The sequence below is a fragment of the Bubalus bubalis genome, chromosome 16 (assembly GCF_019923935.1).
Source record: "Bubalus bubalis isolate 160015118507 breed Murrah chromosome 16, NDDB_SH_1, whole genome shotgun sequence".
Lineage (NCBI taxonomy): Eukaryota > Metazoa > Chordata > Mammalia > Artiodactyla > Bovidae > Bubalus > Bubalus bubalis.
Genome location: NC_059172.1, coordinates 65,188,863 through 65,205,558, shown reverse-complemented (window position 1 = coordinate 65,205,558; position 16,696 = coordinate 65,188,863). Strand labels below are relative to the sequence as shown.

Below are 16,696 nucleotides of genomic sequence, written 5' to 3'. Positions count from 1 at the left end.
CCACATTAACAAACTGAGAGATAAAAACCATAAGATCTTCTCAATAGATGCAGAAAAGCTTTTGAAAAAAAATTAAGAACCCATTTATGATAAAACTCTTTAAAAAAATGGGCATGGAAGGAACCTACCTCAACATAATAAAGGCCATAAATGATAAACCCACAGCAAACATTATTCTCAGTGGTGAAAAGCTGAAAGCATCCCCTCTAATATCAGAAATAAGACAAGGGTGCCCATTCTCGCAACTATTATTCAACATAATTTCGAAGTCCTAGCTATGACAATCAGAGAGTTAAAGAAAACAAAAAGAATCCAGACTGGAAAGAAACAGTAAAACTCTCACTGTTTGCAGATGACATGATACTACTATACATAGAAAACCCTAAAAATACCATCAGAAAATTACTAGAGCTAATCACAGGATACCAAATCAATACACAAAAACTACTTGCATTTCTATACATTAACAACAAAAAGTCAGAAAGAGAAATTAAAGAATCAATCCCATTTATCACTGCAACAAAAAGAACACAATACATAGGAATAAATCAACCTAAGGAAACAGAGCTATACATAGAAAACTATAAGACACTGATGAAAGAAAACAAAGTCAACATAAACAGATGGAGAGATATTCCACTTTCCTGCACTAGAAGAATCAATATTGTGAAAATGACTAAACTATCAAATGCAATCTACAGATTCAATGTGAACCCTATCAAATCACCAATGGCATTTTTCACAGAACTACAACAAAAAAATCTCACAATTCGTATGGAAACACAAAAGACCCCAAACAGCCAAAGCAATCTTGAGAAAGAAAAATGGAGCTGGAGGAAATTAATGTTCCTGACTTCAGAGTATACTACAAAGCTACAATCATCAAGAAAGTATGGTACTGGCACAAAAACAGAAATATACACCAATGAAACAAGACAGAAAGGCCAGCAATAAACCCTTATCTTTGACATAGGAGGCAAGAATATTCACTGAGGCAAAGACAGTCTCTCCAATAAGTGCTGCTAGGAAAACTGGACAGCTACATGTGAAAGAACAGAACTAGAACACTTTCTAACATGATATACAAAGATTAGCTCAAACCGGACTGAAGACCTAAATGTAAGACCAGAAGCTGTAAAACTGTTAAGAGGAAAGCATAGACAGAACACTTTATTATATAAATCACAGGAAGATCCTGTATGAGTCTCCTCCTAGAGTAATAGAAAGAACAACAAAAACAAACAAGTAAGATCTAATTAAACTTAAAAGCTTTGCACAGCAAAAGAAACTATAAACAAGGTGAAAAGACAACCCTCAGAATGGGAGAAAACATAGCAAATGAAACAACTGACAAAGGATTAATTTCAAAAATACATAAGCAGCTTATGCAACTCAATAATAGAAAAGCAAATAACTCAGTCCAACAGTGGGCAAAAGACCTAAACAGTTCTCCAAGGAAAATATACAGATAGCTAATAAACACACGAAAAGATGCTCAAGATCACTCATCGTTCAGTTCAGTTCAGTTCAGTCGCTCAGTCGTGTCCGACTCTTTGTGACCCCATGAACTGCAGCCGCCAGGTCTCCCTGTCCATCTAACTTCCAAAATCCACCTAAACCCATGTCCATTGTGTCGGTGATGCCATCCAACCATCTCATCCTGTCGTCCCCTTCTCCTCCTGCCCCTAGTCCCTCCCAGCATCAGGGTCTTTTCCAATGAGTCAGCTCTCCGCATCAGGTGGCCAAAGTATTGCAGTTTCAGCTTCAACATCAGTCACTCCAATGAACACCCAGGACTGATCTCCTTTAGGATGGACTGGTGGGATCTCCTTGCAGTCCAAGGGACTCTCAAGAGTCTTCTCCAACACCACAGTTTAAAAGCATCAATTCTTTGGCACTCAGCTTTCTTCACAGTCCAACTCTCACATCCATACATGACCACTGGAAAAACCATAGCCTTGACTAGATGGACCTTTGTTGGCAAAGTAATGTCCGCTTTTTAATGTGCTATCTAGGTTGGTCATAACTTTCCTTTCAAGCAGTAAGCGTCTTTTAATTTCATTGCTGCAACAACATCTCCAGTGATTTTGGAGCCCAGAAAAATAAAGTCAGCCACTCATTATTAAAGAAATGCAAATGAAAACTACAGTATCCCCTTACACCCGTCAGAATGGCCATTATCAAAAAAAATCTTCAAACAATAAGAGCTGAAGAAGGTGTGGAGAAAAGGGACATGACATGTTGGTGCACTGTTAGGTGGAATGTAAACTGACGCAGCCACTATGGAAGACAGTAAGGAGATTCCCTAAAAACCTAGGACTAAAACTACCATATGACCCAACAATCCCACCACTAGGCATATACCCTGAGAAAACTGTAACTGAAAAGACACATGTACCCTGATATTCACTGAAGCACTATTTATAATAGCTAAGACATGGAAGCAACCTAGATGTCCATGAATGGATGAAGAAGCTCTGGTACATATACACAATGGAATATTACTCAGCCATAAAAAGGATGCATTTGAGTCAGTGCTAATGGGGTGAATAAATCTAGAGCCTATTACACAGAGTGAAGTAAGTCAGAAGAGAAGAACAAATATCCTATGTTAAGGCATATATTGAACCTAGAAAGATGGTTCTAATGAACCTATTTGCCCAGTAGCAATGGAGATGTAAACACAGACTTATGGACACAGTGGGTGGAAGGAGAGGGTGAGATGAATATAAGAAGATGAAGGAGATGAATATAAGAGGGTGAGATGAATATAAGGAGAGGGTGGGATGAATGGAGAGAAGCACAAAACAGAAACACACATTAACATACGCAAAATAGCCAGCCAGTCGGGGAATTTGCTATATAACTCAGGGAACTAAAACTGGGGCTAGTTGAAAGCTAGAGGGGTAGGATGGAGTGGGAGTTGGGAAGGAGGTTCAAGAAGGAGGGGACATATGTATACCTATGGCTGATTCATGTTGATGTATGGCAGAAACCAACACAATATTGTAATTATCCTTCAATGAAAAGTAAATCAAGAACTACAATGTAATCCTAAGCCACATAAGAGCAGTAAAAAATGACAGAGCTCAAAGTAACATTCCAACTTAGCATCTTTAATGGTGGGGTCAGGAATTACAGGACAGTTTCATGCCTGTTTAAAACATGTTTTATGAAGCAGTTAACTTCTCTTGAAAAATCTGTATGCAGGTCAGGAAGCAACAGTTAGAAATGGACATGAACAACAGACTGATTCCAAATAGGAAAAGGATTACGTCAAGGCTGTATACTGTCACTCTGCTTATTTAACTTATATGCAGAGTACATCATGAGAAACGCTGGGCTGGAGGAAGCACAAGCTGCATTCAAATTTGCAGGGAGAAATATCAATAACCTCAGATATGCAGATGACATCACCCTTATGGCAGAAAGTGAAGAGGAACTAAAAAGCCTCTTGATGAAAGTGAAAGAGGAGACTGAAAAAGTTGGCTTAAAACTCAACATTCAGAAAACTAAGATCATGGCATCTGGTCCCATCACTTCATGGTGAATAGACTGGGAAACAGTGACAGACTTTATTTTGGGGGGCTCCAAAATCACTGCAGATGGTGACTGCAGCCATGAAATTAAAAGATACTTGCTCTTTGGAAGAAAAGTTATGACCAACCTAGACAGCATATTAAAAAGCAGAGACATTACTTTGCCAACAAAGGTCTGTCTAGTCAAGGCTATGGTTTTTCCAGTAGTCACGTATGGATGTGTGAGTTGGACAGTAAAGAAAGCTGAGCAGTAAAGAATTGATGTTTTTGAACTGTGGTATTGGAAAAGACTCTTCAGAGTCCTTTGGACTGCAAGGTGATCCAACCAGTCCATCCTAAAGGAAATCAGTCCTGAATATTCATTGAAAGGGCTGATGCTGAAACTCCAATACTTCTGCCACCTGATGCGAAGAACTGACTCATCTGAAAAGACCTGGATGCTGGTAAAGACTGAAGGCAGGAGGAGAAGGGGACGAAAGAGGATGAGATGACTGGATGGCATCACCGACTCTATGGACATGAGTTTGAGTAAACTCCGGGAGTTGGTGATGGACAGGGAGGCCTGGTGTGCTTCAGTCCAAGGGGTTGCAAAGAGTCCAACATGACTGAGCAATTGAACCGAACTAACTTCTCTAAGGCAGACAACCTGAGTTAAACAATGTAAATTAATAAAATATCTGAATTACACAGAACATTTAAGAAAAAAAAATGTATCTAATACAATGACTAAAAATATAGGTAGCAAAACTATTTCTGGCAGAGGGCTGATTTAATTACTGGATTCAAATCATGTTATTTCCAACACAATGTTTTTATGTATATGGTTAGGGGTCCTCAATTTTGTTTTCTTTAGGACCTACTCTACTCTTAAGATTATTGTGTTATTCTACAATGATTTCCTCAATAAATGTTAACTTTAATTTGGTCTCTGCTGCTGCTGCTGCTGCTAAGTCGCTTCAGTCGTGTCCGACTCTGTGCGACCCCAGAGACAGCAACCCACCAGGCTTCCCATACCTGGGATTCTCCAGGCAAAAACACTGGAGTGGGCTGCCATTTCCTTCTCCAATGCATGAAAGTGGAAAGTGAAAGTGAAGCCGCTCAATCGTTCCCGACTCTTAGCGACCCCATGGACTACAGCCTACCAGGCTCCTCTGTCCATGGATTTTCCAGGCAAGAGTACTGGAGTGGGGTGCCATTGCCTTCTCCGAATTTGGTCTCTAAATTTTTTCAAATAAAGCATCAAGTCTAAATTAGTAAAGAATCAGATTTGGGAATTATGAGTGCTGGAGCCAGTAATGTGGTTCCAAGGTAAATGAGGAACTTATTCAATACTTTTATGTTTCAGAAGTCTTAATTTAATATATTTAACATCTTTTTCTAAAGTCTAAGTGAACCCTGGTTAAAAAGATCAGTGTCACTGGCAGGGAGTGCTAGAGTTACGAAACTCTGAATAGTGACTATTCATGTCACGTCACTGACACCGTTTCGAAGAAAATATTCAGCATATTCCTACCCTGAAAAATGAAGACACATAAGTCACAAGCAAAACAAACTTGAAATTTTCATACTATGTCCACACCAAAGTCTGTCAGTAAAAAGGAAGCACAATACAGGAAAAGCATATCTGTGAAGTCTCAAAAAGCTATTTTCTCAGAAATATCTATCAAAGATTTCTAACTTGAAAATTATACACACTCACTTTAAAAGAGGACAATGATAACACATGCTGTCATTCAATTTTAATACATAACACCTTCTGGAAAAACCTGGACAAACTTTTTGGTCAACCATATATCATGGTATTAAATGAATATAATGTAAAAATGTAAATTTAGAGTATACTATAGAAACTGATGAGGATTCTTAAATTTTAGATAACCTACTGCTATCAATTAAAAATGAAAGGCTAGGGACTTGCCTGGTGGCCCAGTGGTTAAGAATCCACTTTCCAAAGCACAGGATGCAGGTTTGACACTTGGCTGGGGAACTGGGGTTCTACGTACCTTGGGACAGCCAGGCCCACGTGCTGCAACTAGAGAAGCCCATGCACCCCAACTACTGAGCCTGGGTGCTCTAGAGCCCATGTCCCACAACAAAAGAAGAGAAGTGCCCATGTGCTGCAAGACCCAGCAGTCAAAAATTAAGAAAAAGAAAGGCCATAAACTCCATACCTTTCCAACTGCTTCTGATGTTTCTCCTCTCTAGCCTGGGCCTTCATCTGTTGTACTTCAATAGTGTCAGGCTTCCTTCTTCGCATGTACAGTTCATGGTTTCCCATGCATAAGGCCAAAATCCGCTTATTGATTCTCAAACGAGGTGCATAAAAAACAAAATCCTAAACATAAAGGAGCCTGAATTTAAAATCTTCATGAAGGATAGTTCTTCCCACAATAATCTCTACAAAATTTCAACCTTTCCTATGAATTCTAATGTCATATTCTATATAGTTTAGAAATCATGGAATTTCTTTACTCCTTATGCCATACTTTCACAAAAGTGGTTCCTCACCCTTTTGTTTCCTACTGGTTTTGGGGAGAAGCTAACATTCTTATCTTCTCAATGTATTAAATGACATTTATTCTTTTTTCTTCTCCAAAGAAACTATGAACATCAATTTCTTCACCTCAGAGGAAGATTTTCTGTTTGTTTTGCCTTTGCCATTAATCTCAAAATTTGACCTTTTTTCAAGTCTGTTAATCTTTTTAACCTAGAAATTTTCTCCGTATCTTTGTGTTTTCAATAACTGAGCTAAAATACTAGAGTATACCTGACACTACAGCAATTAAAAAAACTATTTAAATATAAAGATTTCTTACGTTCAAGGCTTTGAGTTACAAAAATCCAAAGTTCATTATGCAATACTCTCTAAGCAAGTTAATGTAGAGGAGGTTACCTCCACTAATTCTAGCCACAAACATGCTTTTTTTAAATAGGAATGGTGATTGTTTCCAACCATCTCCTAATAAATATTGTCTATCTGTAGTTAAATCTCAGTTAAAATAAAACTTTGAAAAGGGCTACTTCTCAGAAGCAATTCAATGAATACACAATAATATCTATTATTATTATTATTGTCATTCTTCAAGTGTTAGCATAGCAAAATGGCAGAAATTTAAAGAGTTAATACATAAAAATAAAAAAATTTTACTTACAGGTGCCTTTTTGTCAATCGGCTTTATAACAAATTTTTTGTCATTAAATGAAATATTTCTGATTTCACTCCAAGGAAAACCAATTTTAGGTGTTAACCTTAAAAAAACAAAAGCACCCTTTAAGATGAATATATTCTCATTATAAAAAGAAACTGACCTATTCCAGTTAAGTTCAAAGTCCCCACTGTCCAGAATCCCTAATCCCATTCCCTCCCATCTTGAGCTCACCCCTCTTTCACATTCCCTATCTTTATCTGTAGTCACACCTCTAACAGGTACTCTAACGGAAACTCTTTCAAAATTTTTAAAGGAAGAAAAAAAAAGATTTCATCCGCAGAATTTACTTTTCAGGTCATTTTTGCTTTTCATTCAAAACTTTCAAAATTTTCTCTTCTGAATAACATAGCATTTTAACTTGCTTTGTAATATATGGAAAAATAGGAGAGTAAAATCAGTAAAACACTCTCTTTTGGAATTTGTATTTGCTTAGGAATGTGTACTTTATTAGATACTTGCAAATAATGAAAATAAAGTTCTGAAGCCAAAATAAAAAGAAACATCTTAGAAAAAAGCATTACTGGCATAGAGTTAGATGCTCATGTGACATGGTAAATAAAAGGAAGGTGTAAAATAACTGTAGCTATCATTACTTAAAAGTGCTCTAAGAGCCTGACATGTTATACATTCCTGGTCGATTTCAAAATAAAATGCCACTGTTCACTATGCATGATACAGCAATATTCTACTTTATTGATGTCTAAAAATATTCAAAATAATTCTTATAAATGTTCAAACAAAAAGTGCTATAAGATACAGTAAATTATACACCTATAATTCATTGTCTCACTGCCGCTGATTATGCATGTTAATTTCAATTTCAACCTACAGGCCAGGCAAAACATTTAAGTAATCACTTTTCATCTATGAGAGAATAAATTTTAAGTTACCAGATATAACTCACAAGACATCAGGAAGCATATTTCAAATAGAAGTGAAATCACTCTATTTGATAACCATACTTCTTGAGAAATAGAACTCTGAAACTACAAGATGTTGAGAAAACAGGTATGTTATCTGAGAACCTATCTGACATTAGTTAATCTTTTAATTTGGGGGCAAGGGAGCAGCAGTTAAGAGTAATCAGGCCCCAAGAGAACTTTACACATAAGATTAAAGCCATACAGACTGCTGAATAAAGACTAATTCACTATTCAACTAATTTACTTACTTGTCATCATGTTCATAAATATTCAGACCCAAAGCATCAACACCTAGCCACAATTCAGTTCCTTTCTTATTTTTTATTTCAAAATAGTTGACTCCATACATTTCTAGATCCTGTGCAATCTTCAAGTACTCCATCATAGAATCTTCCCTGTTGAAATAAAGCTGATTTTAACATATATAAAAATAAGATCAAACAAATTACAAAACATTTTGGATTAAAGTTTAGTGCTTTACATATATTCATATAAGTCTAATAACCTTTGAGGGATAATCTGATATAATAAAAAGTGTTATTAAAAAAAACCTTAATTTGAGGAAAAACACCAAGAAAATAACCACTCAATACCTTAGCATTCCTCTATGTTCTTCATGCCAATTCTGTATTCTTTCTTCCCACTGTTCTTTTGTCAGCTTGTGTTGCTCCAAAACACTGTAAGGAAAGAAAAAAATCTATAAAAATGTCCCTTAGATTCAAAATCAATACGTTTTTAAAAAGTCTAGAATTATTCAGTTCCTTAACTGTGGTAGTCATACAAAGCTATACACATGTAAAACTGCACAAATACATACATACATATACACAAATGACTGCGTGAACACTGAGGAAACCTGAATGAGGTCAGTGGATGGCATCAATGCCAACATCCTAGCTGTGACACTGTACTGAAGTCATGCAAGATGGTTACCATCAGGGAAGGCTCAGAGGATACACAGGACCCAGACCTCGTTACCATTTTTTATTACAACTGTGTGTGAACCTACAATTAACTCAAAATAAAAAGACTCTACGACCCTAAAATTCTTTTACATTAAGTTTTAGAAATAGTTACATGGATAGTTTATGGGAATTCAAATGTTTGCAATGAATAAAATATTGCACCAAAAACAGGGAAAGTAACTTTCTCATGAATAATAAGATCTGAGAGGAACAGATCAAAAATCAGAATTCTTCTTTGCTTCTATGTATTTACTTTCTTTGCTGCTAAATTTAATTTTTATATTTTCTACAGGTATACTTTTAAGTAAGTTTACAAGTGAAAAGGCATTTTTTTCCACCACCCACCCCCAAGCTTCAAGTAACTTATTAGTTTCTTTTGTATCATTTCAGTGTTTCTTCTACAAATGTAAGCAAACATAAACATTTTTATTTTCAACACTTAAATCCAACACTTCTTTACAGCACTTAAATTTTCATATTTTTCTTAATACTCTCTTGCCATCTGCCCTCTGTGCTCATCAAGAGGCAAGCCAGGGCAATGTAATGCAATGCAATGCAGCCAACTGCAGAAATGACAATGTTAACGAAATCTGAATGCACAAGTTAATTAAATTGAATGCCACTAAGGTTTATGTTCCCTTGGTATCTCTAGTTTTCTTGAAGAGATCTCTAGTCTTTCCCATTCTGTTGTTTTCCTCTATTTCTTTGCATTGATCGCTGACGAAGGCTTTCTTATTTCTCCTTGCTATTCTTTGGAACTCTGCATTCAGATGCTTATGTCTTTCCTTTTCTCCTTTGCTTTTCACTTCTCTTCTTTTCACAACTATTTGTAAGGCCTCCTCAGACAGCCATTTTGCTTTTTTGCATTTCTTTTCCATGGGGATGGTCTTGATCCCTGCCTCCCGTACAATGTCATGAACCTCCGTCCATAGTTCATCCGGCACTCTATGAGATCTAGCCCCTTAAATCTATTTCTCACTTCCACTGTATAATCATAAGGGATTTGATTTAGGTCATACCTGAATGGTCTAGTGGTTTTCCCCACTTTCTTCAATTTAAGTCTGAATTTGGCAATAAGAAGTTCGTGATCTGAGCCACAGTCAGCTCCCGGTCTTGTTTTTGTCGACTGTATAGAGCTTCTCCATCTTTGGCTTCAAAGAATATAATCAATCTGATTTTGGTGTTGACCATCTGGTGATGTCCATGTGTAGAGTCATCTCGTGTTGTTGGAAGAGGGTGTTTGCTATGACCAGTGCGTTCTCTTGGCAAAACTCTACTAGCCTTTTTGCCCTGCTTCATTCTGTACTCCAAGGCCAAATTTGCCTGTTACTCCAGGTGTTTCTTGACTTCCTACTTTTGTATTCCAGTCCCCTATAATGAAAAGGACATCTTTTTTTGGGTATTAGTTCTAAAAGGTCTTGTAGGTCTTCATAGAACCATTCAACTTCAGCTTCTTCAGCTTTACTGGTTGGGGCATAGGCTTGGATTACTGTGATACTGAATGGTTTGCCCTGGAAACAAACAGAGATCATTCTGTCGTTTTTGAGATTGCATCCAAGTACTGCATTTCGGACTCTTTTGTTGACCATGATGGCTACTCCATTTCTTCTAAGGGATTCCTGCCCACAGTAGTAGATATAAGGGTCATCTGAGTTAAATTCACCCATTCCAGTCCATTTTAGTTTGCTGATTCCTAGAATGTCGACATTTACTCTTGCCATCTCCTGTTTGACCACTTCCAATTTGCCTTGATTCATGGACCTGACATTCCAGTTTCTATGCAATATTGCTCTTTATAGTATCAGACCTTGCTTCTATCACCAGTCACATCCACAACTGGGTATTGTTTTTGGACTGTGAAGAAAGCTAAGCGCCGAAGAATTGATGCTTTTGAACTGTGGTGTTGGAGAAGACTCTTGAGAGTCCCTTGGACTGCAAAGAGATCTAACCAGTCCATCCTAAAGGAGATCAGTCCTGGGTGTTCACTGGCAGGACTGATGCTGAAGCGGAAACTCCCAATACTTTGGCCACCTCATGCGAAGAGTTGACTCACTGGAAAAGACCCTGATGCTGGGAGGGATTGGGCGCAAGAGGAGAAGGGGACGACGGAGGAAGAGATGGCTGGATGGCACCACCGACTCGATGGACATGAGTTTGAGTGAACTCTGGGACTTGGTGATGGACAGGGAGGCCTGGCATGATGTGATTCATGGGGTCGCAAAAAGTCGGACACGACTGAGCGACTGAACTGATCTGAAGATTTATGTTCTGGCTTTTTATATTAAGCATCTCAAATCTCCTTCATTTCCATTCTATATAATGTATTATTAATCTGCATGACTGGTTTGCAGGTATCTAAAAATTCCCACTTTGGAAAAGAATATGGAAAAGGATAGACATATATTATGTATAACTGAACCACTCTGCTGTACACTGAAAGTAACACACTGTAAATTCAATATCCCAATATAAAATAAAAATTAAAAAAAAAGAGAACTTCCCTCACTGTCCAGTGGTTAAGAATCCACCTGTCAAAGCAGGGGACACAGGTTTGATTCTTGGGCGGAGAAGATCCTACATGCTGTGAGGCAACTAAGCCGGTGGGCCACAACTACTGAGCCCTAGTGCAGCTCGCTGTGGGCTATCTGAGGCAGTGGAAGCCAGGTAGAGCCCTCAGGGTTCCCTGTCCCCAGTCCAGGAAGCTGAGGCGCTAGTCAGGGGCCACTTGTCCGGATTCCGCCAAGTGCCTGCTTTGCCCGGGGGCCTTCGCGCACATCGCCAGCCTGGCCATAGGCCACCAGCACCCAGCTCTCCCCTGTGCTGCAGAGTTCTCTGCGCCCCAGGCCGCCCTGGCCGAAACTCATTGGTCAAGGCCCCAAGCGCCGTGCCTCCTGCTGGACTCGGCACCCCCAGCGCCTGGTCCAGCGCTCACCACCGTGCCCGGTGCACTAAGGCCTCCTCAGCCCGGCCCATACTGCGTGTGGGCTGGACCCTGCCCCCAGAGCCGGGCATTCCGGAGCACCAGGTCCCCTTACCAGACTGCTGCCGCCGGCGCCTCAGGCCTCAAAGATAAGACAGGGCCCCAGGGCCCCACCATGAGCTTTCTGGAGACCTTGGCCCTGAGCTTTGGGGGGTGGGTGGGGACTGGGGAAGAGACTCTAGCCCGAGGGTGACCCAGCATCCGGGTGAAGAGGTGCTGGGGAGGGTAGTGGTCACATGCAGGTGAGATATGGTCTATAAAATTAGAGCATCTATATAATACATATTTCCCTGGTTTCTGTCCTTCTCGCTGCCCTCCTTCCTCTAGGATTGTACCTTCTCTGCTCTCAGCCCAGCCCCAGTCCCTTCCAGAGTCCCTAGTGCATGGAATAAAGTGATTATTAAATCTCACCCCTGCCAAAAAACTGACTCTAAATGACTCTACAGCCTGCAACTACTGAGTCCACATGCCCTAGAGCCTGTCCTCTGCAACAAGGGAAGCCACCTCGATAAGAAACCCAGACACCACAACTAGAGGGTAGCCCCCACGTGCCACAGCTAGAGAAAGCCTGTGCACAGTAACGAAGACTCAGTACAGCCAAAAATAAAAATAAAAAACTTGAAAAAAAAATTAAAGGAAAAAAAAAAAACAATTACTGAGGGGTGGGTGGGGAAGCTAAATCTTCTGTCCAGAAAAAAAGGAGTCTTTTCTTCATGATAAGGTTAATGTTTCACCTTGGCTTTAAATCTATTTGATTTAAACGACTTGTGCATGTATGTGTGTGCACATACACGTGCACATGTGTATATGTATGTGCGTGCACATACATGTGCCCATGTGCCTTTAAATGACTTGTGCATGTATGTGCATGCACACACGCTAAGACATATCCCAGTCTGCGATCCCATGACTGTAGCCCCCCAGGCTCCTCTGTCCATGGGATTTCCCAGGCAAGAAAACAGGAGTGGGTTGCCATTTCCTTCTCCAGGGAATCTTTCTGACCCAGGGGTGCAACCCACGTCTCTTGTGTCTTCTGCATTGGCAGGTGGATATTCTTTACTATCGCGCCGCCTGGAAATCCCTTTAAATGACTTATTTGTCTATTTTCTTAGGAAATATTTTCTCACTTTATCATTTATCATCCCTGCCTATCTATATTACCAGATACATGCACATCTCAGAGATATTTTCGGTTCATTTTCAGACCACCTCAACAAAGCAAGTTACACAAAATTTTCAGTTTTCTAGTGCATACAGAGGTTATGGTTGTACTATACTAAGTGTGCAACAGCATTCTCTCCATAGAAACAATGTATATACTAAAATTTAAAAATACTTTATTGTTGAAAAAAAAAAAAAAGGTAACCACCATCTGAGCCTTCAGAATGTCATAATCATTTTGCTACTGGAGGGTTTGAAATATTGCAAGAAGCCTCAACCTGATAGAGATCCATGAAGTGAGCTAAAGCTGTTAAAAAAAAATAGCGCTAACAGACTTACTTGATGCCAGCTGCCACAAACCTTCAATTTGTTAAAAACACAGTACCTACAGTACACAATAAAACAAAGCACAAAATAGAGAGGCACAACAGTATACTTATTTGCATGAAGCACGCAACAATCACATCCATGTTCCTCACCAATTATGCCCAGTGCCAAAACAGAAGAGGCAAAAATTTGTAGAGTGAATAAAGGAATTAATAATTTTCCATCTTTTAAAGAACACTTTAAACCCATGCTTCCCTCCTCTTAGTTTTTTTCTTTATCACAGCCAAATTTCTTTCGGGAACTGTTTGTATTTACTGTCCTTTATTGCTACACCTCACATCACTGCCCCCACTCTACCACAATTTGGCTTCAACCACCGATGCTCTACTAAAACTGCTCTTACACTGGAGATGTCAATAGGTTCAAAACTGACATTTTCCTTCTATGAAATGGGTTCCTTCTCACCTTGAAAAGCTATTGCAAACCACCCAGATACCCAAGTCAGAAACCTGGTACAGAAAAACATGCATATCTAGCTCTTTTCAAAAGAGAGGGATAGTATCTTGTGGGGCTGACTATTCCTATCAGCAGACTGCTAAACTGTACTGTGGGAGACCAGATTGTTTATCTGGGTTTTTCAATACAAGGATTATAAATATCCATCAAAATCATTAAATTTAGGTATTTGATTTAGGTTCACCAAATAACCTGATTACTAATTTTCCCCCAGGCATTTAAGTGATAAAAGTGTGTTATATACTATACATGAAATCTGGCTTCCCTCACAGCTCAGTTGGTAAAAATCCCCCTAAAATGCAGGAGACCCCGGTTTGATCCCTAGGTCAGGAAGATCTGCTGGAGAAGGGATAGGATACCCACTCCAGTATTCTGGCCTGGAGAATTACATGGACAGTCCATGGGGTCGCAAAGAGTCAGACAGGACCGAGCAACTTTCACTTTCATACATGGAATAAAATCAATGACTAAGAGTATCTACTCCATTCTAAACTAAAAGCTTAATATTCTGACATTATGGATTTCTTTTAAACTTAGATAACCTGAATGAATCCTCCTGAGACTAACAACTTGAAGGACACCTGACTGGACCTTCAAAGTTAAAAACCAAATCTTGAGCAGCACGTGCTATCTTTCTTCTTCCTAAATAGATTGGGTTTCTCTAGGTCTCACAGACCTAGAGAACAAACTTATGGTTGCTGGGAGGAAGGGATAGTTAGGGAGTTTGGGATGGACATGTATACACTGTTACATTTAAGTGGATAACCAACAAGAACCTACTGTATAGTACATGGATCTCTGCTCAATGTAGCATGGCAGCCTGGATGGGAGGGGAGTTTGGGGAGAATGGATACATGTATATGTATGGTTGAGTCCCTTCTTTGTTCACTTGAAACTATCACTATGTTGTTAACCAGCTATACTCTGATACAAAACAGAAAGTTTAAAAAAAAAAATAATTTTTTAAATTAAAAAAAAAAAACAAAAAAAAACCCAACGCATCTGAAATGCAATTCTGCTGCTGCTGCTGCTAAGTCACTTCAGTTGTGTCCGACTCTGTGCGACCCCACAGACGGCAGCCCACCAGGCTCCCCCGTCCCTGGGATTCTCCAGGCAAGAACACTGGAGTGGGTTGCCATTTCTTTCTCCAATGCATGAAAGTGAAAAGTGAAAGTGAAGTCGCTCAGTCGTGTCCAACCCTCAGCGACCCCATGGACTGCAGCCCACCAGGCTCCTCCGTCCATGGGATTTTCCAGGCAAGAGTACTGGAGTGGGGTGCCATCACCATTCTACTACACTAGTAATCAATTACTCAATTCAATGCTTAAAAAATCTGAGACACTGAATTTTGGGTTGGACCAATAATTATAAACAGACTAACAAGTATCTCATACTCCTGATTCTTTCAGTGAATACTATATACTATTATAACTATTACTGTTATAATATTAAAGAGCAGAACAGTACATAACATTTAGTGATCAATTACTAAACCTACTGTACTTAATGGTACCTATAAAGCATACGGCAACAGAATATAATTTACTAACCAAAATTGTTAATGCTACAACCAAAGGAATTTAATAATAAAAGTAGACATAAAGTAGTTTTGATTTCTTCACATTTAGTACCTACAAAAAATAAATTACACTTAAGAGCTTAAATATTATGAGGAAGTGATAGAGAACTTCAATTTTAGGTTAATAATATGCAGTTTTGCCTTTAAATAGAAATTTTAAAAATCAGGAATCTGTGCAAATATTAATAATTTCTCTGGATTCTAAAGAAAAATCCCTATCTACATTCTAATATCAGGGTCATGTATACTACTACCATTAAGAACTGAAATGTTTAAAAGTAATATTTGATGTAATTTCTAAATTTTATAAATACTACTACCAACTAACAGTTGTATCACACTTTACAATTAAAACTGTAAAGCACACAGTTCATGAACTGTAATTATAAACATAAGGCTGACAGAGCAAAACTGTTACCCTCACTGTGCAGAGTGAGACATTAAGGCTCAGAGACTGTAGGTTATATACCTGAGGCCACATAATTAGCAAAGGGTAGAATCAGCATTTAAAATCAAGGCCTGCTAATGATGCTTTCCTGTAGCATGCTGCTGTGAAATAACTGTTATACTGAAACCAAGTCTGCCTAAACCAAATTCTCTTACTGAGTTTTTTATTAATCTCTACATGCAAAACTTTTTTGCCTTTCCATGTCCCCTCTGACTTCAATCCTGTGCTAACTGAACGCTAATCAACCAACAGCCAGATGACTAAAGCTGCTGTTGTCAGTATCACTATTAACGTTACTATACTAAAATTGCTGTTATAGATATCAGCATTAATGTACAAACTCAGGTTACTTGGCAGACCCCCAAGTCACGAGCCACCTAGCCAGAGAATCTTAAACCACAGACTTCTGACTCCCAAGCTGTCACAAAACAATGATTAATTCTAGCCTCTTTGTTCTTTCCCTTTAATAAGCACCTAACTCAAAGATCAGGTGGGAGTGGATCTGAGACTTGTCTCTCACTCCCTTGTTTGGTACCCTGCAATAAATGGTGTACTTTCCTTCACCACAAACATGTCAGTAGATTGGCTTTCCTGCATCTGGGGAACAGACCTGAGTTCAGAACAGACAGTAGTATGCTGCAGATGAGAACAGAGCAGTAGACTAAGAGTCCAATAACCAAGTTTAAAAAGTCTTTTGGAATGTCAGAAATTTAATTTTAATTCTATGGAGGAAATGTAGCCTGGAACTTATTATTTTCAAAAACATTTATTAAGCAACGGTCTACCTGCATGAGAATTTTTACTAATAAGCAGCAACAGTCATGCCTCCTCAAGCCCAAATTATCACTGCCTCTACTTACTGCTTATCTGTGAGAATGAGAAGAGACAAAATGTTTAAGTAATTACAGAGTACATAAATCTATGTAGCTTCTGGGTCATAACTTTTAAAAAGTATACTCTAACCCAACTGGCAACTTAAAAATATAAAAAAATAAAAAACACAACCATTTACAAACTTCTAAAACATGATTTTTCAGAGACTATAGTGT

General features: G+C 38.7%; 1 protein-coding gene across 3 annotated transcripts in view; it reads right to left on the bottom strand.

Annotated features, from left to right (window-relative positions):
- RDX (radixin) overlaps window positions 1–16,696 on the bottom strand; it is a 107,288-nt gene that overhangs the window by 60,956 nt on the left and 29,636 nt on the right. For all 3 annotated transcript variants that reach the window (XM_025266920.2, XM_006072578.3, XM_025266921.1), the window contains 4 exons: window positions 8,265–8,348; window positions 7,920–8,066; window positions 6,692–6,788; window positions 5,711–5,874 (listed from right to left, as the gene is read on the bottom strand). In XM_025266920.2, the coding sequence (XP_025122705.1) occupies window positions 5,711–5,874; window positions 6,692–6,788; window positions 7,920–8,066; window positions 8,265–8,348 (492 nt within the window). The remainder of the gene's footprint in view (window positions 1–5,710; window positions 5,875–6,691; window positions 6,789–7,919; window positions 8,067–8,264; window positions 8,349–16,696) is intronic.